Source organism: Chelon labrosus, assembly GCF_963514085.1.
Source record: "Chelon labrosus genome assembly, chromosome: 14".
NCBI classification, from domain to species: domain Eukaryota; kingdom Metazoa; phylum Chordata; class Actinopteri; order Mugiliformes; family Mugilidae; genus Chelon; species Chelon labrosus.
In genome coordinates this window covers 20,654,649-20,682,291 of record NC_140347.1, presented here as the reverse complement: position 1 = coordinate 20,682,291, position 27,643 = coordinate 20,654,649, and the positions used below count along the sequence as shown (strand labels likewise).

At 44.2% G+C, this 27,643-nt stretch overlaps 1 protein-coding gene across 4 annotated transcripts in view; it reads right to left on the bottom strand.

Moving 5' to 3' along the window:
- runx2b (RUNX family transcription factor 2b) overlaps nucleotides 1-18,848 on the bottom strand; it is a 36,799-nt gene extending 17,951 nt beyond the window's left edge. For 2 of the 4 annotated variants that reach the window (XM_084560174.1, XM_084560177.1), the window contains exons 1-3: nucleotides 18,339-18,848; nucleotides 17,995-18,118; nucleotides 971-1,233 (exon numbers count right to left, since the gene is read on the bottom strand). In XM_084560174.1, the coding sequence (XP_084416300.1) occupies nucleotides 971-1,233; nucleotides 17,995-18,052 (321 nt within the window). In that variant the 5' untranslated portion in view covers nucleotides 18,053-18,118; nucleotides 18,339-18,848. Of the gene's footprint in view, nucleotides 1-970; nucleotides 1,234-2,318; nucleotides 2,802-17,994; nucleotides 18,119-18,334 lie in introns of those variants that run through there. The other 2 variants (XM_084560175.1, XM_084560176.1) reach the window with 2 other exon arrangements.
- Between the last annotated feature and the right edge of the window lie 8,795 nt (nucleotides 18,849-27,643).

Below are 27,643 nucleotides of genomic sequence, written 5' to 3'. Positions count from 1 at the left end.
CATTTGATTTGGAGCCAGAGCCACAGCTACAAATTTCCACTTTATTTTGCCTTTGATCCGTCCTTTAAATAAAATCTGTCACGTAATTAATAGGGCCTTTCCTGTGAAATATCATGGGAGCAAAAATTATGTCAAGCTTCAAAGAGCCTACAGAAGGCCTAAAACATATACAGCATTGAGCCTTTAAAATGTTTATTTTTTTTCTATCCGTTTCAAACTATTAAAATCTCACTGAGCTGAAGTGTAAAGACAAATCACAATAGTTTCAGTATAAGCATTAAAACGTAGATTAAAATGGGACAAAATGTGGTTATAACATAAAAAACAAGTTGTTATATTTGTTGAATCCTTTACACGTAGAGACTAAAAGAGAAAATTATGATTCACCACCTTCAGTATAGTGCTGTCTTTGTGTCTTTCTCACCGGATAAGGACGTTTGAGAAGACGTAATAAGTTCATCACATTTGCTAATTATTAAAAAAAAAATCAATAAAATGTTGTTTTATTTACTGACACTATGTAAGAAGACAAGAGTATGTGATTTCTTTCTTTCCTTTTCTTCATTTCAAACGTTCAAACTCTTCCAACTGCTGCCCTTTAAACATCACGTGGACTACTTTTCATAATTAACTTCATTTCTAATTTAATTTTCCTTCCTTTACTTCTGTTTGTATCGCCATATTAATGACTTCCGGATCACGCATGTTGCTACCAACAGCACACAATCTGACGTTTGTAGCACACATTTTCCATAAAGTTCAATAAATCCAGGTGATAAAGAGTCAAGTGGGAAACAAGGAACAAATACAACCCTACAATAAATTTATTCAACTTATTTAAGTAAAAATCCTGCATAACTTCTTTAATAAAAAACAGCTTTCGAGTTCATTTAGTGTTTGTTTGCCTTACAGTAAACACCAGGATCGCACATATTTTAATTTAGCAGCACATCACTGGGTCGGGGCTCACCTTAAAGGCGACGGGCAGCGTCTTGTTGCACCGCCAGTGGGAGGGCAGGACCGAGCAGAGAAAGTTGGGGCTGTCGGTCCGGACCAGCTCGGCCGGGTGGTCCGCGATGATCTCGGCCATGCTGCGGTTTTCGTGGGGACGCAGTCTTGGCACCGCTGCCGCTGCGTCCGGCTGCCCGGCGGGAGAGCTCACATCGTTCATCTTCCCTGGGACCGGCTGGAGGCTACTGGACGGCGGACTGAACCTCCGGCTGGCGCTGGGATCTACGGGAATTCGCATCACAACAGCGTGGATTATCAGAAAAGGCACCGAAGGCTCTCCAGCTCCTCTCTTTCTTTCTTTCTCTCTCACACACTCAGGGAGAAATTCGGAGTGTGCGCCGCTGCTCGCGGAACCTCAGCGCGCCTGCCAATGGAAAATGGGACTTGCCGAGCGCACACCGCGTTTCAAAACCCTCTCCACTACAAACTTCAGTGGGCGCCTTCAAACGACATAAAATATTCTTTCCCCGGCAAGAAAAACAACCCTTGAAAAGTTGATGATGTTTTAAATGACAAGGTCTTTTTTTCAGGCTTCTCGGGGGAAAAGTCCGTGTGCCATAACGCAGGCGTAGCTGCTCATGTGTGGATATAAATAACATCAAATAAATGTCCGAGCGCGTAATAGGCTATACAATTACGAAAGAAAGCAGGGCTAAAATGGAACAGTGGACCCAGATGCTCAAAAAAGGTTTTTGTCTGTCTTCCTTTAGAGAAAAGTCAAAGCGCTGCTCCAGGTGCGTCATTGAAGTCTTTGTGCCAAACTTAAAGGCACTGTGGAAGCCCGCGGGCTATGTACACGCACAAAAAAGATTTCAAAATCAAAGGGATACGCTTTAACAATACTTAACAGGGCTATTTATAATCCCGCGACGCCTATAACTTGGACATAATTTTCTGTAAAGTCTTCCGGTCGAGGCGCAGGTTTTGTGTACAGGGTTAAAAAAGGTTGATGAAGTCGAGGAGGGGGGAAAAATCATCGCCGGTGAGATGAAGGAGGCGGAAAAACGAATCCCGTTTTTGTAGCCGTAAATGTGGTTAGTATTTGGAGGCCGGGGTTTCCCGTGCTCAGGCTTTTTGTGGTTTATATAGCTCGGGCGCCCAGCAATTATTGCGCTGATGCGACTCCAACACGTGGTGTCTGGAGTCAGATCCATTCCCTCCGCCATAATCTATCACGCCTATATAGGCAGCCGGACAGCTCCCCGTGTAATGTCTATACCTTCATGAAACACACATGGAGCTAAGTCTCACACCGCTCTGCCTGTCGTTATTCACACCTAAGAGTTCGCACAGTCTGCCGTACGTACCGACATATCACCGCTCCTCTGGACCGTTCGCGCACCCCTAACTCCGGAGGTGGTCATTTCCAGTCAGCAACACGCACCGCTCCATCAGACCGTGTTGTGTTACCACAATATGCGGCTCGCAGTAGCAGTCTCACAGAGACCAGCCCGGCTGAGAAGTGAGTTGCACTCCATACGGCAGGAGTGAGTGAGTCACCGGAGAGCGGTGAGTCAGGTAGAGACGCAGGAGTTGAGTTTCACCCGGTCGCAGGGGAGAGCTGTTGTGCAGGTGTACAGGTATCGGGCTTTAATTTATGTTCGCCAATCCACGTGGCTTTCGGGAAAGCTTCTCATGGAAAATCCACCTTCACCAGATTTTGTACTGTTTCATTACATGACAATTAAACGATTTGAAAAAAAGCACCAAGATATGAGTCCATGGATTATTTCGAGAATGCGTAATTACGCACGACATCACATTATAAAATGACAGTAGTGGAGTTAGTTTAATTTTGAGACACAGCGCTTAAAGACTTGCTTTTTACCTGAATATTTTAATTTTTTATTTTACTTTTATACAGCTCAGTGGGAAAATATGTGACATGCAACTACATATTTGACACTTAAATGTTTTTGCTACTTTGCAGATTTAGACTTTACATAGACCACAAAACAAATTCAAAATATATGATGAACTCTTCTAGATTGATCTACTAATTAAATCGTAAATGATTCAAATTAGTCTCAAATGAATGGATCCAGTAATGTCAGACACAACAGTTACTATCACTCTCACAGGGCTGTTTTTTGCATTAGAAGTACTTTTACTTGCAATATTTTCAGCACATATTTTTTAGTAATGCTTTTTATCTTTTACAATTGCTATTTATACTTAAATAAATCATCTGAACACCACTGAAAATTATCAGTAGCGACAGTATTTAATCTGGAATTGAGATATATTTGCAAACGAATAATAAAACTAAAATCTACAATTTGTGTTCCAATCGTGTCTTTAAAAAGCAAAGCAAAGCAAACTACATCTTTAAAGTCCTGCATCAATGTCATACATGAACAAAATAAATAAATACATTTTAAAAAAAGTAATTTCTCAGTTTTTATTTCTAAAATATTCCATGTGGATGCTGCTCTAAAAGACGCAGAGGAGAAGGTCTACTTTGCCTGCCCCTCTTGCGTCTACTGTAGAGGGCATCATCTACCCTCTGTGAGACTCCGTATCTCAGCTGGCTCTCATCACCCACCCCACCCTCTGCCCTGATTACCCATCAGTCTCCCAGGGAGACTTGTTTGAGTGCCACATCACACAGCAGCATCTGTATTGCCACTCTGTGTTCCTTTTCCGTTGCTCCCAAACAGGCTTTTATTGCAGAGAAGTCTTTAAGACAAAGGTCTTTGATACTTCGGGCCCGTTTCAAAATAAATGGGACTACTGGGAGGCACAGCTGTTGGGTTATTTGGATCCTGTTAGGGCTTTTGTAGTTTGTTTTCACGTTTTAAACTTGGATATACTTTTTTATATACGTTTTACAAAAGGTTTTCTGTGCTGCGACAAAAAAAGGTTTATCCTAAGGACTTCAGCCGGAGCACTTGAAATAACTCGACTTCTTATGTTTCATAAGTATCCATATACGTGCGTGTGCACAGGCGTACACATCTGCTAGCATGTGTGCGAGTGTGAGGATGTGGGAGGGATATATATAAAGTCTGAAAGCACTGACACGCATCTGGCACCTCGTCATGTGGATGGGGAGGGGGGGGTGGAGAGTGATTGAGTTACACTTCCCTTCCTTGTGCCCCAAACACCAGAAATATGGTTCACATTGTCCAACATTCTCAAAGATCAACTAACAATTCATGGATGGATAAATGTGAATAGTAGTAATTAAATCTGTAATAGCGATAAACATGGCCTTGCAGGAACCGTGGAGCCGGTTATTCCAACAGAGTTAAGTTTCAGCTCAGATAATATTGTTTTTTTAGCGATGAATTCATGTGGAATAATGTGGAAAACATCCTAAATGTTGTAGTGGAATTTAATTTAGGAAATGTTAGGGATGAAATAATAACAACCTTCGAGTCGATTTCATGCCATGAGCTCAATAAGGCCTATTACTTTTAATCTTGACTCAAATTTGAGATGGAATTTCATTTTTGAGCTGTCTTTCTGCATGGTTTATGAGTAAAAGGCCCATCAAGAAGTACATTGTTAAAATTTTGCAACTTTTCTAAGGCAAACTAATTAGTTCTAAATTTGGATTTGCTGCACTCTGTTATTGTCCCATCACAGGCGGCATATTTTCCCTGCCCGACCTCAGGCCTTGAACGCCCCCCTCCACCTAGTCGTGACTCCAGCCCTGACAAGCTCGGCTCATCAAAGAGTGTTTGTCCCATCTGACTCCGCTTTACTTCTCCGCTGCACATCCAGCATCTGTCTTCCAGCTCCATACAGGATGCATTCATACAGCGAGGCCTCGCTGTCTGGCTCTCTGTCATTTAGAGGTATTGGGCAAACTTTGCGCGAGTTTAAAGTCCAACCGTTTGATGTCGTAGGAGATGTGAGGGATACAGCAGAGCAGGCGTTAATGTGCCAGAATATGCTCAATCAAAAATACAGTTTCTCCCCTTCGCCGCTGCGGATTTATCCTTTAACGTTTGATTAAATGTGAACGCTGGACTTTTAAGATATCTGACCGATCCTGCTCGGTATTAACAGATTTAATGTGATGCAGTAATGAATCGAGCATAAAGCTGTTTAGCGATTCGCTGGGTTTTCTGCTCGCCTGGCGCACAGCTGGATCGTCTCCCTCAGCTCTGGTATTATTCATCTACTGTGTTACACTGGCTTGGAGTCATCGCACAGTAGGAGAAGTCACTAACAGTGAGGAACCACAGTGTACCACATTGAGCAGGATGTGCGTTTCATGATTTATGGTAATATTGTATTTCTGCCGCTCAGTTTCAATTATTTGCTCTCAATAAAAATCAAACTCAGCTGACATTCTCTGACTAATCGTCCTGTCGAGATATCAAGCGTGTAATAAAAGCTTCTTGTACTCATTCCCGCTTGGAATGACAAAGACTGCGTGAGCCGCTAACATGTAGGCACACACGCCGTCTATAATGTTGTCAGTAAACTAACCGTGCAGGATCCTTCACTTTACATCTCTTTCACTATCTGACATGCACACACAGATGTACACTTAAGAGGCCCTTGTATCCTCGCTAAGTACAACACCTCATTAGGAAAGATGACAGGACACATAAAGCGCCATGTTGATGCTAAAAAAGAGCATGGGCTCACGGGCTATACGTTTTTTAATAGACAAACACTCGTGAGCAACGTTACTGTCTCTCTGTACCACTCTTCCCCAGTCATTCTCCTATTCACAAGCATATACTCTACTCTCGTCCTTCAAGAGGAAAAGTACAGCCACTTAAGACTCAGGATTAAGGCTCCATTTCACATTGGTGCATTTTTCAAGACACTTAATTATAGCTTTCTAGAGGGGCGCAGTGACGAGGCCCAGGCTCTCTCTGCTCTAACGGGATGTTTCCACGTTTGGCAGGCCACCAGCCCGGCGTGCTTGCCAGCAAACCAATCAGCGAGCCCACCAGGCTAGGCAGCGAACCAGCCAAATATCAGAGTCCGCTAGCCAGTCAACCAGGAGAACAAGAGACGCGGGCCGGGCCATTAGCGTAGCGGCTAGCCGGCTGAAAAGGATGACGACGGGCGGGAAGTCGTCGTGACCTCATCGGCGCGACCTCACCGACTCACATCCACGCACTGATCCCAGATCACAGCTAAGCCTCTAATGACTGTTTGCGACCGAGCCCGTGACATCACCGTGAACTGTTAGGATGAGGATGGCACGTTTTGTGGTGTGTGTGTGTGTGTGTGTGTGTCCCTGTGCAACGATTTTCAAAGAGGGCAATCCAAGTTGTAATAGCCCTCGAGAGAGCTGGAGTCTAATGTACGTATATTTCAGTTCGATGCAGAAAAAGTTTCACTCTTTTTGCAATAAAAAGCAACAAGGCAAGAGATGGAGACACGGAGGGGGCGTCTGCTCAATGCTTGTGGCAGGAGGGTAGAGAGGGAGGGAGAGAGAGAGAGAGGAGGGGTATAAAGACAATTTCCTCTCCGCTCTTATTGCTCTGACTGTCTGCCGCCTACAGCCTTCATGGAGGTCCCTAATTGAGATCACTTGTACTTAAAAATAGGAACAAAAAAGGAACTTCTGCGGCCTGGGCGATGGAGAGGAGAAAATAAAGCAGTAATATGTGACGAAGGCTGCCATTAAAGAGTCCCAATGATAGATCAGAGCGACTGGGGCAAGGAGCTGAGAACTCTTGCTGTGTCTGCCAGGGAGCCTTCAGATGTTGGCGTGTCACACACCACCTGCTGTCAATGCACTAAAAGAGTGCATGTGTATTTGTAGTTTTCCTGTGCGTGTGTAGTGTGTGTGTGTGTGTGTGTGGCTCTTTAATGGAGTAGGGTGACAGTGCCCAAGGCTGAGCCCAGAAACATGCCATAAAGTGTGCGGGGGGGGTCAGTTTTTCCACTTCTGAATGCAAGTGTTGTCTTATATTTCACAGTTTGTCTTTACATTGCAACAGTATATTTGTAAAGCCATCAAGAAAATCTCTGTGCAGCTTTTGTGTCATTAGCTAAGCTATTATTACTCCTTCACTTCAATTCAGCCGTTCCACCAATCAAACCTTCCCTGGGGCAGCCTTTCCCAGACTAGGTCCCAGAATGTCCCTAAAGCTGTGCTGGTTTTCTTTTCAAACCATCTATCACTCAATCAGGTCTGATCGGGCTATTAATCAAACAATGACCCCCCCTCCTCCTGCTCCTCTGAGACCAGTTTGAAGGATTGGCTTGAAGGAAACGCAGCGTATCCAGGAGTGGTACCGGACCACGGCAGGGAACAGGAACCCTGTAAAGAGCGTTTTTCTTGGACTGAGACCCTCTGTAGGTGCTAAAGACAATACAGACACTCGGGCTAGGCCAACATTCCACTTTACACTTTTCCCTTCCTCTGTGTATTTCACTGGTCTACTTCCCCTCTGCAAACTAGCCGGCTAGTATCAAAATATTTATAGTACATCTGCAAGACATGCTGTTCTCATGTATCCGGGTCCGTTTAGCCCTGTGTTCATTATGCGAGGTAAAACTAATACCAGATTTACGGGGGGATATTTCTCTCTGTTCTGCCTGTCTGTGTGGTACGATAGAGGATGATTTATGTGAGGTGAGGACGCACAGGCGAGATAGATAGGGTGACTACGCAGAGAGAGGCGAACAGGCAGCAGCCCAGACTAGCGCTCACAGGGGGGCTATCGCCTATCGCTCGCCCATTTCCACTGCTCCTGTGTCGAGACTGGAGGAAGGTAAGGAAGGACAGGCAGTGGCTGGAGACAGGGAGGAAGGGGAAGCAGACAGGAGGCAAGGATGTATGTATGTGTATGTATGGAGGCAGTGAGGAGGAATGTCCAAATCAACATGGGAAGGTGTAGAAGAATTGCCAGATGGAGGAGGGAAAAAGTCTGTCGCGGATGCTCAGTTGCACACAGACATAAACATTTAACCATAGATGGAGGAAACCCACACCTGGAAATGTCCCATATACATTTGAAATTTGTATTAAGTACACCATTTGTTTAGCTTGGCTATCATCACACAATGGGCACTAGGAATGGACTTCTACGTCCGAGCAGAAAAGCTTTAGTGAAAGCCCTGGCACTGCTTTGCTGTTTCATTTCTGGGGGGCAATCACCATAAAAGCTGTCAGTCAGTCATGTGAACATGTCGAACATCGAGACAACAGCCAATCAGATAAACTGAAAATGAAGAAAAGTGGTATCGGGCAGGCAGCGCGAGCAGCCACCGCACTGGGCTGCGTCGAGCAACAGCCACTCTGAGCGTTTGGATCTCGCTCCCTTCCTCTTTTTTCCTGATCTCTTCCTGATCACGGTCCAGCTCGGAGCAGCTCCAACGCACTCAGTCTGAACCCTGAAACCTGGAGCCATACGTACTGAATTCCAAACCGTTCAGACGTCAAAACGGCCCCAGGAAGCCTCGGCTCGTGAACGCTTTGAGAGGCCTTAACGTGCAGGATCCGATGCCCTGTGTGCTGAATGAGTTAAAGTTGAGAGCGCTACGCCTGATGTTGCTCACTCAGAGATTGGCCTTTGCCTTAAACCTTAGCCTGTAATTACACTGTGCTTATTAGGCTACTGGTCAGAAATGACTCACGGCAAGGTGGGGGTGTGGAGACAAGAGACGGGTGGATGGAGTTCACTTTCATCGCCTCCAGCCTGATGATGTCCTCAGACAAAATCACTTCCAGTCATGTTTGGAAAAGAATTTTCAATGGGCGAAAGCATCATCGAAGTTAAGGGAAACCATGCAGAAGATAAATGACTGTTGTATGACTATGTTGTGCGATTATGTGACCTATGACCCTGTACTTTTCACGTACACTCAGAACTTGCTGGTTACTCAAGGACAAGGCCTTTACATGTCATTTCTGCTCTGTCCCAAGCTGAAACTCCGATGACGCCAGCTTTACAGCGCCTACATCGAGTCCTCAGCAGAGACTCATCGACTGCTCGCTCCCAGAGGGAACATCAATTAGGTTGTGAAACGCTGTCCTTCAAACACAATCAATTCTGTGGTGTTGCATTATGGCAAAGCTGAGAATCCGAACGTCACGCACATAAAAAACCCCTCCGTGGCAACGGGGTTGTTGGGATGTGGTCTCGAGCTGACAATTAAATTGTCCGCTCGGAATATGCTGTCACTCTGGAAGCACAAGATTTACGGCGAATAATTTCGAGAGAACTGATCATCCTAAATATTTTAACTAGATTTTATGGCACCATAGATCACTCTGATGTGTCCTCGCGTCCTCCAGGGACTCAAAACTGTCCCCAGTAGTTGCAGAACTCATTTACAGACAATTAAAGGAGCTCTAAACAAGCCAAGATCCTCTCAGTAAACCACGGTTTAAAAAAGTTTATCACCAAATAAGTGCTCTATTTGAATCGTTCCTGCAAAAGAGGCAAATATTTGACGTCTTACAAACCACGGAGGCTTATCGTAAAGCTCCCTGAACCATGTCTCAGGCGTCACAGACCAGCCCTACTCCAGTTAAGAAAACCTGAGAATCATAAAACGGATATAGAGGGTTAAAAGCTGTAAACATTAAACCTGTGTTTACGTTGCGAGGGCTTCTTTTTCATCAGTAATAGGCTCACAGTGTGAGCCTGATGATTGGGTAATATTTATTATGGGCCCTTAGGGTGTGCTTCCCTCTCAGTCTCTCTTATGTCTATAAAACCTTCTACCCTTACAACTCAACTGTAGCACAGACAAGTTCCCATTAGAACCCGATTGTATACGTGTGCCTCTATAGTGCCTTTAATGTACGTAGTCATGTGCATATGTGCGCATACGCGTGTGGGCGTGCGCGTATGTATGGTATATGTGTAGCAGTAAAGGGGCTGGCTCTGAGACTTTGGTTAACCAGACTATAATTTAGAGGCCCAGTGAAGACTCCCAGCAGCCTCTCACTGTTTGTTTACCAGAGAGGCCGACTCTACTGTTTCTGCTGCATCTGCAGGGTCCTGCAGGAAAAGGGTGTGTATCTGTCTGTCTGTCTGTCTGTCTGTGCGCGCAAACAGAGTGCGTAGGTGTCATCCTGTGCGTAGGGAAAACTAAATGCCAGAGCGTCTCTTTGTTGGTGAAAGTAAATTTGTCTGTGGCTGTTACAGAGATCATGTGAATTATACATTTATCTAAATTCACACATAATCTGTTGCCTTTAAAGGAACCGCTGCTCCCAACTAAAGGACTCCGACGTCCCCTCATTGCCCTATTCTCCTCATACATCTTCAAGCAGCTACAGTAAATCAAGGCTGCGATATACATACTCGCCCCTTTCTATCCCGAAATGGAAGCTTTGTCATAAATAAGAAAACAAAAAGAGCCCAACTTCACAAAATAGAAAAAAAAAACACACCCTCGCATTAAAAAAGTGTTTGTCAGCAGAAAAATGACTGCCATTTTTGTTTGTGCTGAGAGTAATTCTCTGGAGACCAGACTGCTCGCTTTCTGTCCCAATTGGGCTTTTTTTCAGTGTGTTTTTTTTTTTATTTTTTTTTTTTCACCAATCCTTCTCCCAAGCAGGCATTAAAAGAAAACAATACAATTCAAAAGAGTGGAGCTCCCAGCCTGTCATTTAGCTGTAGCTTTGAATTGTCTTTGCTCTGTGTGAGCTGTTTTCTTTCACACACACAGACACACAGACAGAATTGTTGCAGCATCCTAAAATTCCATCACGGGAGAGGAAGAAAGACAGAGGAGGAGGAGGAGGAGGAGGAGGAGAGGAACTTTCAAAATATCACTCTAATAAAATATTCCTGCTCCTCTGGGATCCTCCTTTGCTCATTCAGCATCAGGAGAAGTGAAGTGGAAAAGGCCTGTTATTGGTCTCTGTCCAAAAAAGAAGGAAGAGAGAGGGAGAGGGAGAGAGACCTATTTCCTCTGGGGGAAAGACGCAAAATAGAATGAACAGAGCAACAGTTGAAGGGAAACTTTTGACTGCGACAACAAAACAAACTACAGACGACTGTAAGAGAGCAGCTGTCTGGGTGAGTGACAGGATTCAGCTCCAGACTGAAAAGCCTGCTGCAGCGAGGATCAGACGGCGTGCATGTCTATAGACCCTGATCAGACGGAGCCGCCGCCGCTGCCGCCGCCTGTCGGAGCGGTGTGATTGGATTGTGTGAACTGGAACAGCTCCGGGATCAACGTGAAAATAAGTTCTCAAAAAGCTCCGGTCACAGGAAAGCACTTTGAAACAAGCAGAAAACGTAACGTGGGGGGGGATTCTGCAGTTTTGTAACACTGCTGTTCCGGCAGAAATTGTTCGAAACTTTTTTTGTTTCCACAAGCAGAAGACGCCGCAGACTTCAGAAAATTTACAGCAAAGTTGAAGGACAAAAGAACACTATGTTAACGTGCTTAGCGTTAAATAGATTAACACATAATGAGTGGTTTAGAACACAATGTAATGTAATGCTGCTGCCAGCAAATAAAAGGAAATGAAATGTCTGCAATGCCTTTGTTAATAACTCTAACTCTTTCTGATGAGGGCCTTAAACCGCAGTCTTGCTCTAGTAATATTAATTAAGAACTAATATAATCATTAATGCATCTCTTGTGACAATCAACTTCTTTAAGCTGTGACAAAAAGCTCCCAGACAAGCAGACAACTAAATAAACTTTGGGAAAGGTTTTTGGGCTTCTCCTTTGGTTCTAGTCCTCATTTGTGATCGCAGTGATCATCATGTGCATCTGTGCGCCAGTGAAAGGTCTAAATTGTTTGGCAAAGAAACACTTAGAGGCAAGAAAAGTGTCCTTGTATCTGCTTCTAATTACATTACTGTGTACTCTAAACCATTTTACATTCATTCTAAATGCTAAAGATGGGGGTAAAAGTATAAGCACGCAACCTCCTTTCTTTCTTTCTTTTTTTTTTTTTTTTTCCTCTGGAGGCCACTTGACAAATGAAAGCTACCCTTTCTGGCTTCCCTCCCTCTTCCCCAGAGACTTGTCAATATCAGCTATACACACCATTCAAAGTTCAAAGACCAGCATCCCACTACACACACCTACACACACCCTCCTGGCCCCTTTTGTGTCTCCGGGGCATATTTAATTTCAGTGTCCCCGCACACGTTTGAATTCGAGTCTCCAGCGTGTGCTTGTGCGCGCCACAGGTGGCTCAGCGCCGGTGACTCTGATTATTGCGGTGACCAAAGCATCGCCGCCCCATCACATTTGTCATCGGCCCCTTGTTCCTGAAAGCGTGGGTGGGAGGGGAAGGATGGAGGGAGGACTTAAGTGGAAGGAGAAGAAGGAAGCAAAGGGAAGAAGGGAGGCAAGGAGGGATGATGATGGCAAATGACCACCCCCACGGTGCCATATGGGAGGTGGTTTGAAAGAGTCAGTTTTGTATTGCTCTTGCTGGATGCCTCATGATCTCGAACTGATCCTCTCCTTTGTATCCTATCTCACTTTTCTCTTTTAATGTTTTTACCACTCCCACATTTAACTCTATCACAACATGACGAACAAAAACACGCCTCGTCCACACAAATGCGCTCAGAGTGGCGAGACCGCCATAAAAGGCTTGTGTGGGCGTTGCTGAGTGGGTGGGCTCTCTGATTTTCAGGTGTATTTGATCTGTTGTGTTCACACCTCAGCGCTGGCGGGGGGCCCACTGTGTGGGCAGGTAATTTGAGCAAATTAGGAGATGGGGCCTGCGCGCTATTAATGACACCCCATACCCTCCACTGCACGTCCACCTATTGTTCCCTCCTCAGCACACACCTTTCTTTTCTTCCGCTCCGAGTCCCTCTGTGCCATCTGCGCCTCACGCTGAACACCCACCCTCAGTCCCTCTAAAGGCACAGTGTACGGCATGCACACACACACACACATGCACACACGTTGAACATGGGGGCAGCAGGACAAGGGGATTGGTTCCAGGTGCCAGTTTGAGTGAGAGCATTAATCAAGAGGACAGATCTTCCTGTCACACACACCTTTAATGCACACACACACACTCTATTGTGCTTGATAACTACAAACTGTTCTGTCATTATTTCATGACTTTTACATTCCAAACTCCCAGCTTCCAAAAAATAAATGATTAAAAGCGAGCGCTGATACCACCGTCTGCAGACACACTGCAACAAGTTGTACTTATCCCCTCAGACGGCTCCACTGATGTGTTGCCAGGCTATAGATCGCAGCCAGCTCACGCTAACTCTTTGATGATTACTCGTCTCGTTTCACCTTCTCCTCAAAAGCCGAACACGATCCTGCACGTACTGTGTTGCATCATGTAAATAATTAGAATGTCTTCAAACAAAACACGTCCATGCCTTCTCCTGATCTGCTGCAAAGCAGGGTTATATATTCGGGAGTCCTGCCTGAGTCAGAGGGGATGCCGCATTCCTTTAAGATTAAACCAACAAGGTGAAAAACCTGCGCTTTTCCCCGCCGTGGGGCAGAACAGGTAAGGCCTTGTGCAGGCGCTGGTGTAGCCGCGCTCTCGCTCACATCGTTACAGGCTGAATCCAAACATCCAGAAGGCTCGACACTCCATATTTCCCCCTTATAGAAACACGGGAGAGTGGAAGCGAAGCCGGCGCAAACGTTTTTTTTTTTTGCGGGGAGGCGTGGAGAAACAATACCGTTCAGCCTTCCTGCGGTTTGCTGTATCAGCTCTGCTTAAAGCCATCTTCTGACTTAAACAGCTACAATAAAACATGAATAAATAGACAAGGGAGGACGTGAAGGAGAAAGAGCAGAGTGAACCGAGTTATAATACTGGTGTTCTGTTTCATTAGGGTGAACCGGTTCCAAGATAGACCAATTTTCAAAGTGTTAGGTAGTTACTTCCTCTCTGAGGGCTTATATCGGATAACGGTAATTCGCCCAGCATGATGCTATTGAAATGGATGATGGGCTGCAGGATCTTGTTAAGTGTGAAAATAGCACAGCGCAGCATTAAAAGCTCCGCTGGTTAACGCAGTGGCATCAAGCTACCTGGTAATTATGGTGCGTTCAAAAATCATAGCTATGCGAGGCACGACTATGCGAAGCTATCCAAGAATAGCTTGGCTTTTATCTCGAGTAAACACTGCAAAGATATTTAGCACTGATGTATGAGGCTAATTAAAAAGCAAAGATATTTGCTCTAACGGTGTTTGGCAAATAAGCTTTATAGCCCCTTTGAGGAAGATTGTTTTTGAGTCTATTATCACTTCAAATAGGCAGAACTCTACAGTAAGCACAGTCTACAGGCGGGTTACCCTATCATAATAGAGTAATTAGCCCCACAGCTACTGAATATGGGGATAAAACAAGGGATAACACAGAATGTCCTGCGAGTATTTACACTGATTTCTCCATTTGTTGTTGCAGTCTCCTTATTACAGGTTTGAGCGTAATCTAACCCGTTCCAACAACTTTTCACAGCTTTATTTAGACAGAAGAGAAGCCGACATTACACGAATCAGATCTCCGCAGTCAGACGAGAAACAAAGTGCGTCAGTTTACAGGAAGGACACCACACTTTATAGAAAATTACAGGTTTGGAGCAGCCTTTAAAATCTGCAGCATAAAGGAAAGTGACTGAAAATGAAGTCCTAACTTTCGCTCGCCTCAGAAACTCTCATTGACACTGTAGTTTTATTTTTTTAATTACAGAAAACCTTCCACAACCTTCACATCAGCAGTGAGAAAGACGTATTTGGTGCCATTAAAATCCCAGGTTCTAGTGCTCCCACGACGCTCTCATTTAGACCTTAATAACTGCCTACAGCCTATTTTTGGCCACAATCAGCCCACCATTCACTGCGTTTGAGTGGAATTGCAGACCAATTAATCTATCTTTGATTAAACCCTGATCACATTAACACTCTGCACCTCCCTGATTACCCCCAGGAATTATGAAGACTAATGCGAACCACCAGCACTAATAAGACCTAATAGCTGGCGCAGCTCGCAAACACAAACAGCGCCATTTTACTCCATCAATGAGCCTGCCGGGATTAAATAACATGTTTGCCTCTGAGGTACAATTAAGCGACGCTAAATAGAGTTCCTTTGAGCCACGGGTTAAGGGAAGAGTCTTCCCTGCACAGTAGCAGCCAGTGAAGCGCTCAGATTTTTCCCCCCCTGGCATTTTCAAATTACCTATTGATGAGTGGGCTTCACGTCTCTGCCTGGCTACGGGGGGAGGAGGGAGGATGTCTGGTTCACTCTTAAGATGTCTCCAAGAAGCAGGCCTGTGGTTAGATCTAAGGCAACACTTATGCAACAGAAGCTGCCTTTCTCAAATACTCAAATACATATACGGTTTCCCTGCAAATTATTGGAGATTTTCTTTGGGGAAAGTTTTCCGCCTGGAGTCTTCAGATATTTACCCACATCGTCCCGGTCCTCTTTTGATCGTGTTGATTTGGGTCTCTCTCTGTAAGCAGTTTTTTTTTTTTTTTCTCTCTCTCTACTGCGACAGCGCAACTTTACTGAACGATAATTGCTCCCATGACTTAATTGTCTATATGTAATTAAGTTTGTAATAGAGAAAAGAGGCACTTAAATGTTCCCCAGAGAGGCATGGTGGTTGAGTGGGTGCCACACATGTTGAAGATTATTCTGCCCTCTCCATCCGAGCTGGCAGTATGAGAAGTTATAAAAAATGTATTTGAAGCAATTTAAATGAAAACTGCTTGATGTAAATGCCAAGACAAATTTTAATGAGCCCCCTTTTCTCAATTTGGAATATTTGCCCGTTCCCTCAAGTCAGCTCAATTTATCGCTGGGAATGTATGCTCAGTCCTAAATTAAAAATGTCCTTAATAAACGCAAATATACAGACGGAATGGAGTAATGTGGCTTTCTAACTGGCAAAACAATATTTTGTAACTCTCAGCAAACTGGCTGACGCCAGACAAAATGATCCAGGAGAAACATAGAAGGGGAACTTAAGAAAATATGTTATATAAACAAAAGGGCAGTAGTTGTGCTCGGCTTGATCACATTCACGTCCACCATATGGATTCAAGTTGAGAGGAACTGATAAGAGAAAACACAGCTAATGCTTCTGAGTTAAGACGTCTAGTTTTGAAATCTGTGCTTTTAATGATATATTTAACATCCTTTTTCTCTGACCGAAGTAAAAATATTCAGGATGCCAGTCCTAATTTCTGACACACTACACTACACTACACTACACTACACTACATTTATTTATTCAGAATTATAAATACAACTGAAAGAGCTGGTGGTCTTGCAAAATCACACTGTGCTGTCAAGGGGACTTTTTGTGGTTGTACTGACAGATTTATTGCCCAGATGTTCATAAACAGGGGCAATGTCAATGAGGCGCGGCACAGTATCAATCAGCAATACTTTATGAGAAGAGATCAGTGAGTGTCTTCCCTGTGAGTCTTCCTACCTGAACATCTGTGCACATCTGCTCTGCTCTGCTCTGCTCTCCGCTCTCTCTCTGTGTCTGTCTGCCTGCCACTAGCACAGCATGCTTTCAATTTCCTGTGGCGGTGCTCCTCTCCTCTCTTTCTCCCGCGCTCCGACCCCTGAGACGCACCGAGGGGTCAGGGGGTTAACGTGGTAATAGGTGGTGGTGATTGGTGGAGGACGCTCACTCTCTCCCGGCTTTCAGAGCGCATTAGGAGCCACCCTGCTTCTGTGCGGATCAGGAGCCCGTAACAGCTGTGCCTGACCACGGGGCGACTTCTTAAAAACATCTTTTAAACATTTGATTTGGACAGGAGGAGCGGAGGCTGCGGACCGGAGCGGGAGGCAGCCGGGGGTCTATTTAAACCGAGCCTGTCCCCTTCTTGTCGCGGGGGAAGGGACGTGTTTGTTTTGAACGGGAAAACTCATCCGGCAAACCTAAAACATCATTTCTTTAGCTGATTAAATTAAAGGAGCTGTCACAGCAGAGCACAGCAAAGCCAAAGCAGAGGCCCCAAACTGGAGCGTGCAAGGCTGGCCTTCACAGGTAGTTGGAAATCATTAGGATGTCACAGCTACTGTTCACAGGATTTAATTTGGCTCACATATTTGATATTTGGTTTCCTATACATTCATTTTAGAGAGGAGGGATGATCTTGGATTAAGAACTGGACAAATAAAGAGTAAGAAAACACAAGAAATAAAATAAGCTTCTAAAGTGAAATATTTCTAGGAGAAGAAAGAGCTAATTAAGATTTTAGCATCCCAACTAAATCAAATTTGATCGTTTTAGTTATTTGTGCAGAGGCAATAAATCCGAGCAAAGCCATTGTTATAGGTTTAAATTAATTACTACAGACTTGACTTGAGAGTTCATAGAATGAAAGCCGACGTTGGATCAACTTCTTGTTCGGTCTGGATTTATGTCTGCCGATTAAACGCTCCCCGGAGGCCACAGAAATCGACACTGATTAATCAACGACAGCAGCGTGACTGAACAATTTCAGGAAGCGATTACAGAGCCTTCTTGGCAAACTAATCAATAAGCTCCTTCTCCATGCACAACAGAGACACCCGGCGCACACAGCCCTGTGATCCCCACATCTTGTTTCAATGCTCAACTGTAAACTCTCTTGTGCGTCGTCTGTTTACGTCTGTCAAAAATATCACCCGTGCTTTTGTTTTTGGTTCCGCAATGGCATCGCTTTGTAAATCTAAGGGTATGTTGCACAAACATGTCATCTCGCTCTTTCAGAAATATTTATAAACATCACATAGAGTAAATACTGGAATCTCTAAGCGCAGAGTTTTTTTTTTTTATAGTTACTTTTTTGCATTTGTGTGCCACAAAAAAAAAAAAAATCCCTGATGATAGTTGGGTCTCTGTTCCACCACAAAAGCTTGGACCTTGATAGCAGAGTCCTCAATGACCTCAGCTGATCCCCTCCACTCATCTGGACGCAAACGCTTCCATCGGATCCAAGACGTTGAACCGTTTTACCCAAACCCTTTAATTCCACAAACCTCAACACCTGACCCCGAGTCCTGCGCGTGACCCGAGCCCCTAACCCACCTTCAAGCAGGGAAAAAATAAAAAGCAGCCGGCGAAGCAGTACTCACCCCAGAAGAAGTTTTGTTGACATGGTGTCACTGTGCTGAAAAGGCTGTTAGATGCCATAGCTGCCTCTGGTCGCAGCAAGCCCCACTTTTGTTCCTCTGTGGTTTCCGTGACCCTTGACACGTCCTAAACCAAGAGCACGCGTGAGCATGTCATGAAGGAAAAAAATGGAAAAAGCCATCCACAAGACATGCTTTTACGTATCAACTATTTGGATGACCACAAGTAACAACCAGGTCTGGTTTTATAGAGAAAAAAAAAATTGCAGAGGCAAATATCGCCTTTGCGGATAGATCAGATGGTGTCGGACTTGCTTGCTTGGCGAGTGTGGTTGGAACGTACTTACTCGCTTAGCGCCGTCCTTGTGACTGGTGCTGGCCCGCGACGATTAACCATTTACACTCCGGGTCGCCCTCAAACACCAACCCCGAGCCGCACGTCTGTGGTTCTGTGGTTGTTTGGGAGGCGAGCAGAGCCCTCACACAACCCAAAAGGCACCAGCTTTAAAACTCGTCTCTTTCCTGCCCTCCATGTGCCGTCACTGGAGAGCCTGGGTCACATGCCCTCTGACGTCATCACGGCACAGCAGTTGAGTGGGACAGCCTACCGTTGTGGCTTTCTTCCCTCGCCTCTCCTCTCCACGGGCTTTTTTCTCTGCGCTCTCTGGCTCCCCTCCTTCTCTGTTGCGCGTGGTTCGGCAGCGTTTCCAGGCTCTCTTGGGACCGGGGTCTGACGCTCCCATGAGTCAGGAGGCTTCAGCTTGTGGGGGGCAGCTTGTTCAACCGCCCATGCCCCCTCAGCATATGGGGAACAGTGCTCTCTCTGCTTTGCTCTCCCCTCACTCTTTCATCCCCCTCCCTTCTCTCCCTCTCTCCCTCTCTTTGCCGCTCCGTCCCTCAACTCCTTTAACAGGCTGCCGTGCTGCTCCTGTCTGCCTCTGAGCAGGGAGAGCTGAGCGTGGTAAGATTCGAGGGTGTGAGTGAGGAGCGAATGGCTGGCTGGCGGGCTGGCGGTGTGTGAGACTGGGTGTGTAAGAGCGTGTGTGTTTGTCTGCGTATGCAGCGTTGAGAAAGAGAGAGAAAACTTAGTGTGTGTGTGTGTGTGTGTGTGTGTGGAGGGAAGCGGAGGTGGTGTGACACTCTGCTTATTTACAGAGGAGAGCGTCTGAAGAGTCGCCTCAGCGCAGCCCGAGTTCGTTCTCTGTCTCCTGTTTCACGTGTTGCTCTGTCGCAGACACTAGTCATGTTATTGTGTTATTACTGTAATAGCCGTGTTTGCGCACATACCCAGGCCTGTGCCGAGCACTCACCGGCTCTCACAGACGCGACAGACGTGGGCGATTCCTGTAAGAGGCCATAGATCATTGGCCACCTGTCTTCTCCGTGAAAGGGATGCCTTCTCACTGCCTCGCTAACACTCGGAGACATGCAAACACAGACGCCCTGCAAGAACGGCCTCGCCAGCATGTAGCGCAGAGCAGGCAGGTCATGACAATCAGCCATGAATCATCACACACACGCACCCACACACACATACCTATGCCACACACATAAACAAGCATTCTCACACATCCCAGCACGGCTCGTCTTTGATCAGCGATCACAGGTGTTTGTTACAACAGATCAAAAACGCAGAAGGGGTATTAGCACAGGCGCGGAGGAATGTGTGGAATGAAGCTGGGAGCTCGGTCAGGTTTGGAAGTGTTATCAGGTCTCTTGTCACCAGCAAGCGGGCAAGTGTGACTAAGTAGCAGAGGTTTGGGTTGGTAGACCAGGCTTGTGTAAAAAAAAAAAAAAAAAAAGGGCAACTGGACTTATAGAGTTTCCTGAAGATGTTTCACCACTCATCCAAGTAGCTTCTTCAGTTCTAAAGACTGACGGGGAGTTTAAAACTGAAGAAGCTACCTGGATGAGTGGTGAAACATATTCAAGAAACCCTACAAGTCCATTTGCTCTTGTTTTAGCTTGGTCTTTGGATATACCTTGACCTGGAGAGCTGAGAACCTTCACAGACATAGACCAGTCTACTTTGTTAAGGTTTGTTATTGGCAGAAGAAACTTTCTGCGTTTAATTAGTTGCAATTTAAAGAAAGGAAATCTAATTAACTAGCCATGCAGGTAGTTTTGCATTCGTGGGCCAAGGATTTTAAAAACCTTAATATTCCTACCCCCCCACCAACAGAATTTCTTCAAAACTTTGGACTGCGTTTAACAAACACGGCTAACAGGATAATTAGTGGTTGCGACTTATCACCATGACCAGTTTTTGCAAGAACTCTTCCTTGGTAGAAAGTTCAGGCAGTAGTTCCAGTGAAAACTGAATTGTGGATTAATCACGCTGCAAAAATTTTAATTCAAATTTATAGCACCACAATCAAAGTTAATTTGACCTCAGTTGGTTTTGGGTGGTAGTAGACTTTAGTGTCTTTAAAGCTAGTCAGATGAAACTAAAACATTTTAGGAAGCAAGATACCTTACAGTATGAAAGTAGAAAACTTGTAATTTGTAATTAGCTTTAATGGATAACTGCTATATGGTATAAACAGGAAGCATAATGGCATTGATGTAACAATGTGATAATTGGCTGAGTATTTTAAGATGTAGTAATTCAATAATAAAACAAATATAACCTTTTTCTTTTAGAAACAATTTCTGAAAAATGACAGCACACGGCCAAACTAACATATAAAACTAATGTGTATCAGCAATTAACTTTTTCTCTTTTCGCGAATGAATGAATTAGTGCCTGTAGCTCAATCTGAAAAAAATCTTTGCTAAACATTTTTTTTAAAATAAGTAAATAAGCCATAAAAACCTAATTACACGCTCTACGCTTTTAGTCCAAATGCTCAAGCCCAGCATGTTGTCATATTCTAGTCTGCGCCCTTATTTCTTTCTAATATTACTGACCTCATTATAAGTTTAGAAAAAAACAAAAAAAAAAAGCGAATAAAAATGTCAAACGTAAACTATAAGCACCTCCGCCCACTCCTCCACAGCACAACAGCATTTCCACAAATCCTTGCCACCTACCTTATTTTTGTGCAGTGAAACATTTTCCTTGGCCCGGTGCTTTGTAAATATTTGCTGTCTAAAACAAGAACATGCCTCTTGAGTTGCAGCGCATGTTACAGAATCCTTAGGGAAGGGCTATTCAAATTCTGCAAACACACTGCTGAATATCACACAGGACCCGTTTCCATCTGGAGATTTAATCGATCATGTCACCCATGCAGTTTACCTTCAGTCTAAATATAAAAACTCCAAACTATGGAACAGAATCCTTAATAATTGCTAGACTTCATACGTTTTGGATCAGCACTGCAATAGCAAAGACCGGCTATACATAAGGATTAGTTTGGTACTTGATACTGAAGTATTTCAAGAATAATATTTAAGGTCATGTATAAACATTTTTTAGGTTATTGCAAATGGATGATTTTCTGTCAGAAGCATTCAACTTTAGGACAGAGTCCAGCCCCGCTGTGAGTTCCGCTGAGCCACACTAAATTACATGAAGTTTGATGGGGATATAATTTGCACATCGTGCTTGAATCTAAAACATGGAATGAAAAATAAAGCATGAATGTCAAGCCCCGCTCATGTGGCAGGAAACGCAGCTTCTTGGGTGGCATGGCGTGTGATAAACAACCTTGATGGCAAAAATCTCAACTGTGATGATGTTGGAGTCTCGGATATCTCTGCACGGATTCGGGACGAACTGCAGTGATTGCAAGTAGAAGAAATGATGGAGCCCCCCTCCCCTGCCCGATACAGTAACAAAGTTTAGCTAAAGCAGGCCAAATATTGTTTTTCTTGCCTCTTTTCTCGGTCAGGTCAGCGGTTCACCCACCTTAAGAAAACCACAACAAACTTTTCCATCACTGGAACCTTGACTGGAAGCGCTACTCTTGTCTGTAAGCAACTCTCATGATTTGACTCCAGAAACCATGCGAGGTCTGATTTTGTTTTCATAAAGAATAATGTTTTTGGAACGTTTGGTAAATTAACATTTGAAAATGCATTTATCGACTCTGCTCCGGACTGACTGGAAGACTTTTTGGAAATTACGTCGAGACAAGAGCTAAGCAAGGCAGAGCCCATCTGTTTTGTTTAATGGTTTTAACATATCTAATCATATGACATGTGTATATAAGTAGAGGTGGAAGTACTATACAGCATCTCATGAAAAAAAAAAAAAAAAGAGGGCTGCACCGCCAGTCCAGAGGCTTAATTTTGCTGTAGAGACAATTTTGTAATATATGTACTCCTTGCTGTCAAAAAAAAAAATACCTTTATGTTTGGGTAATAATGTTAAGGCTGGAATATGATGTGGAATATAATATTTCATTCATTACTGGTTCTCCACTGGTGGCCGTATACTACACTTGCTATACTTGTGTGTCTGCGCGGAGCTGAAGTGCTTGGCCATACCCTGAGCTCTGGCCAAGGTCTGCCCTGAGGACTGTGGTTGATGGCCCACCCTGCCAGACACTTTCGCTCTCCTACCTCTCAGGACCACACACCTTCAAATGGACTCGCTTTGTTATCACAAGCTCTCAAAGAAACATAATAGAGGTATCATGTGCTGGAAGACGCTTAAAATGACGCACGCTATTAACACGCGTGTGATGTAGTGCTGCTGGGCACGGCAGACGGTCTCCTCTCTTTGTCGCGGGGGATGACCTTCGCAGGCGGCTGTTTTCGCAGAAAATTGTGTCTTGCAGCTGAGTATTTCTGGAAAAATATTAGGGGATAATGACACCTAAGATGAGTTAAAATTAACTCAGACAGAGGCTGTCTGTATTGCTCTGCGAACGCTAAAAATGACATGACATAATTAGCAGCAGACATTACACACGTGGAAGGATTACAGTATTAGAAAAGGTAGGGCTTATTAATAGCCCTTTTGGCTCGTGTTGTGTACTCTCTCTGGCGAGGCATCAGAACGGCCCGGTCGGGGCAAACAGGCAGGTACAGTGATTCACTTTAACAGGCGACATCTGTAAAACGCCAAGGTAGTTTACACTGCGGCCGGGCCCGAATTAACGTGCTTTCATTGGAAACAAACACCGCTACTTGCAATCAGCTCCTGTTGGCCGCCCCGCCGCTGGTGCGAACGTAAATATCTCCTTACAGCGCCGCCGAGGCAGACTGGCGACTCGCAGCCGGAGAATGGAGCAAGAGCCGCGGAGACGTTCGCTTCAACCCGGTCCAAGACTCACGGAGGAGCAGAAACTCAACCTACGACGCCGCTTCGGCGAGAGGATGTTGATGTTCTATGTGAATTGTTTGGTGAAGTACGGTATGGTATAATCTTAACGAAAAGTAGATATTTTTCTTTTGGAGTCCAGCAGTGGTATCTACATCTTCCAGTGACTTAAGGCCCTTTCTTGTGGTGTCTGGACAGCTGTTTTTGGAGTCACAGCTATGAGGGAAAATAAAGTCGGCCTTTAAGTAATAAGGGGAAATGTTTAATATCGAATGGCGCGCGCACAACCCAAACACACATTAAAAATAGCTCTTGGAGTTGTGATTACATAAAATTGCAAGAAAAAAAAAATAAAAGGGGTAAAGTAAGATCATTGGTGGAGGCTGCGATGAGGAGGCTGTGGCTGACCACCGAGAGACTGAGCCATTTCTTTTTTTTTTTCTTCCTCCATTCCTCATTTTAATCAAGGGCCCGGTCCAGGATAAACAGTGCCTACCTACACTGCAGTTCAAACAGCGAGGCCCGCTGAGACCCAAGCGATGATTTCTAAATGTTCACTGACAAGTTGGTTTAATTTGTGTGCTAAGTAGATGGAGTTGGACTTATATATATCTTCCTTACTTTGGCACACGCACCAGTCTCCCGCTATTTCTCCACCTCTGTGATTCTTCATGCTACTTTCTCTGTGAAAGCACGCTGGTCTTCGACAAGTCCCGCTGTCTGGTTTATATATGCCATGCTGTGTTAAAGGTGAAGACAGGTTCAGCCGCCGGGGTCTGAGCTGAGACGTGCAGTGGCTTCTTCATACCAAAGACTTTCTGACCATGACTGAGGACCTTGGTGACATCCCTGCGCCTGCTCCACTCTGATTTTCTCTCCAGTCCTTGTCCAGTGAAGCTGGTACAGTATAGCTGTGGCCACTGTGGCCACCCTGTCATTGTGCGGTCACTTGTCAACAACTCAGAGATTTTACAATAGTTGCTAGGCCGAGGTTGACAGAGTTCAAGCAGCTGAACTGCTAAGTCAGCATCATAATTACACTGCACTGATGATACAACTCCACGGCAAGGGTCACGTGACACCCCCTGGTCACATGATGCCGTCACTCTAGGCAAATGTCAATAACAGAAATGACTGTGTGTCATGCACAGAGAGCGCGAGGGAGAATACATTAACTCTGCGCTGGCCGTGACTCAGATCTGGAGGTCAAAACAGCCAGTCGCAACCTGAATGAGCTTACAGATAAGCTGTCTATTATGTGTATCAGAAACTCAGTTTACTAGCCGAGGAGAACAAAGTATCCCTGATAAATGCAGACAGCTCACTGGAGAAACAAGCTATTATGAGGAGGAGTTCGGCACTGTGTCACTGACAATGGGGCGAACAAAAGGCTCTGTTGTCTTCTCAAGCCGGTGGGTTATTCCTTTTTTTTCTGTGGGGCTTTTGTGATGGATAATTGCCCTCCTCACATGATTTCATAATGCTGTGACTCGTCTTTCAGTCCCTGTGTAACACAATAACAAGATAAAAAAAAAATAAAAAAAAAAAATGAGGAGGGGGGGCACCTAAATCTGAATTTTTGACATTGTTTAGAAGTGGCCGCTTTTCTTCGTTGTGGTGTATAATTTTAGAAAGATGTACGAGCAGGACGCCGACTTGAACCAGTCATAATACAGCCTGAAGCGCAGACAGGCAGGCCAGAGCTCCCAGAGTTCACTGGCTGCATTGTCTTAGGAGAACCATTTGAAAAGAGTGCTCGCACAATTGTGCCACAGTTTAAGGTCTTATATCTTATTGCTGTGCGAATATCAAATTCAGATCAGATGGGAGCACTCCAACTCAACCCAGATCAAGACTGAATAGAAAAGGAAGCTGCGACAGTGTGAAGCATTGCACAAATATATCAGTAGAACAATGAAGCTGTTTCGGGGAAGGATTTATAAAGTGATGATATGCATCACCTGCACCTCTTGCAAGACGAATGTGTCTTTCTTGCTGTCAACAGTGGGGTACTAATGTCTGCAGAAACACACAATTGAGTGTCGGTGTCGCTACCCCAAGGACTGGGCTGAACTGTAAACATTGTTCTCCACACAAAGCATGCACAGAGGTAGCCTCAAGGCATTGTCAATTAGATGTTTGCTAGGTATGCACTCCTCTGAGTCAGCAGAGATCAGTCCAGGACAAGCCAGCTGAGGAATGTATTTACTCCTCACGGAGAAAGCATTTAACTTCAAAGAGAAAGCGGCAATCCCACTGTAATGTATGAGGGAATTCAAACAGCATATTGGCGCGCAGGAACGCATTTATTACAGTACGGCGGGGTAAGACAGCACTAAACACATTCCAGTATGCGCTGCTGAAAAACGCATGCGGATTAAATTGGCCTGTGAAAAATTACAAGCTGACTGTAGCTGGGAGACGTTTTTACGTGAGAGCAAGACTCTCAAAACCTCTGTTGCACAGAAGTATGTTGTTACAAAACGTGGCACAGGAGAATATTTGAATTTGCATGCATACCTGAAAAAAAATAAATAAAATAAATAAATAATATATATATATATATATATGTATATATATATATGTGTATATATGTGTATATATATATATATACAAGTGTATATATATATATATATATATATATATTCAGTAGTGAATTCAGTAGTGAATAAAATGGTTCATTACAAGTCCTGCATTAGAAATAACATGTTACAAAAGTATTAATAATAGTATTTATTAGATAAAAGTAGTGGAGTATCATGGACCAAATGCTATAAAAGAGAGAACTGTAGTATAAAATGACTTAGCCAAAGTAATGTAAACACCGTAAGTAAGTAAAATCCTGGTACATGCTACCACTGGGATTTTTCTTGTCTTTGTAAAAGGTTATTTTATTATATATATTAAAAACTAATTTCCTATGTGTGTTTATATATCTTACTGTGCCATCACAGAGAACAAAAAGGGATAAAAATGCATTACAAACTAAAAGACTAAGTAGGTGAATGGAACATGTTTTAATGTGATCTAACCTGTGTTGTGGTAAATGCAATTTCAGTTTTAATCACGGCTCGAACTAAGCATCCACATGTGTGTCTCTCGATGTACTGCTGAAAGGCTCTATTTGTGAATGGATTGCTGAACCCAGCCTTGAGGCGGCAACGCATGTCAACGCAGCAGGAAAAAATCATTCATGAGGTCTAAACTGGCAAAATGACCTAATGCAGTTCCAGTTGCTGTGGACGTCTAATTGCACGTCTCCCTGTTGTAGGAGTCCAGTCTCATTTCCAAACAATGTACAAAGTTACATATTTTTATTTTTTTTTAATCCCAACTCATCCCAAACAGTCCCAAGCTCTTCCAAAAATACAAAAAGGAGCACAGCTGCAGAGAAATGAGGTTTCTAATGTGTGTGCTTTGAAAAGTACACTCGCACATAGCTGCCTCTCCAACACCATTTTACAGATGGCGGTTTTGGGATGTGTAGTTGTGAATTACAATGACTCCCTTTTTTTACTCTCAAAACATTCCTGCAGCCTGGAAGATGAAATGCTGGAATCCGAGGCATGATGCTAATTTGAAGACAGAATAAATCTATAAATCTGACTTAGTCTCTTGCCTCGGGACATACAGCCATGATAATTACAGGTTGACTTTGCAGACATGCAGACATCTCTCATCTGTATTGCTAATAGTATAACCAGCAGGCTGCTACGTGCTCACTCAATGTCTAGCAGCAGGGGTGAGCAGAGGTAAGCTGTAACAATGATATCATTATGAAGGAGAGATTGGTTGGCTCAAATTGCATGTTGTTATGACAGAGATTTACAGCAGTTCAAAAAAAAATGATCTGTTTGTCGTTACACTGTGTGTCAGTTGTAAAACTGTCCATTAATTAACATTAATGAATAATTCTGAAACGGAAAAAACACATTCAGAAATGCATAACCAGATGTTTGGTCTGTGCCATGGCAATAGCTGGCAGCCAGAGTTAAAATAAATACAATTTAAAATAAATTTGCGAATGCATTGCAGCGCTCTGATTGTCCCTTGTGAACAAACAAACAGACGTGCCCTTCCACTGGCAGCACGGCTATCTGAGGGAGATCTGACACAAAGCATAACAGATGATCTGCGAGGACAGTGCTGCATCTGGTTGTAGTTAAATTCTTGTTTTGCTGTGTCCTTCAGACTTGGTGCCATAGGCCCAACTGCTCAAGCAAGCCGAGTTCATATGAACACAAAACCAACATGCGGTGCCTGGAAGACTCCCCACAGAGGTCAGCTTCAGGACTCACCGGCCCAGGAGACAATGGATCAGGACAGGGTGGTTGAATCGCTGGTGCAGGCCATGAAAAAAAAATAAAAAAATAGGCTGGAGACATTAAATAGACCACTGGCCACGTGGGGCGTTTTACTGAGCTACAATTCTGGAGACGA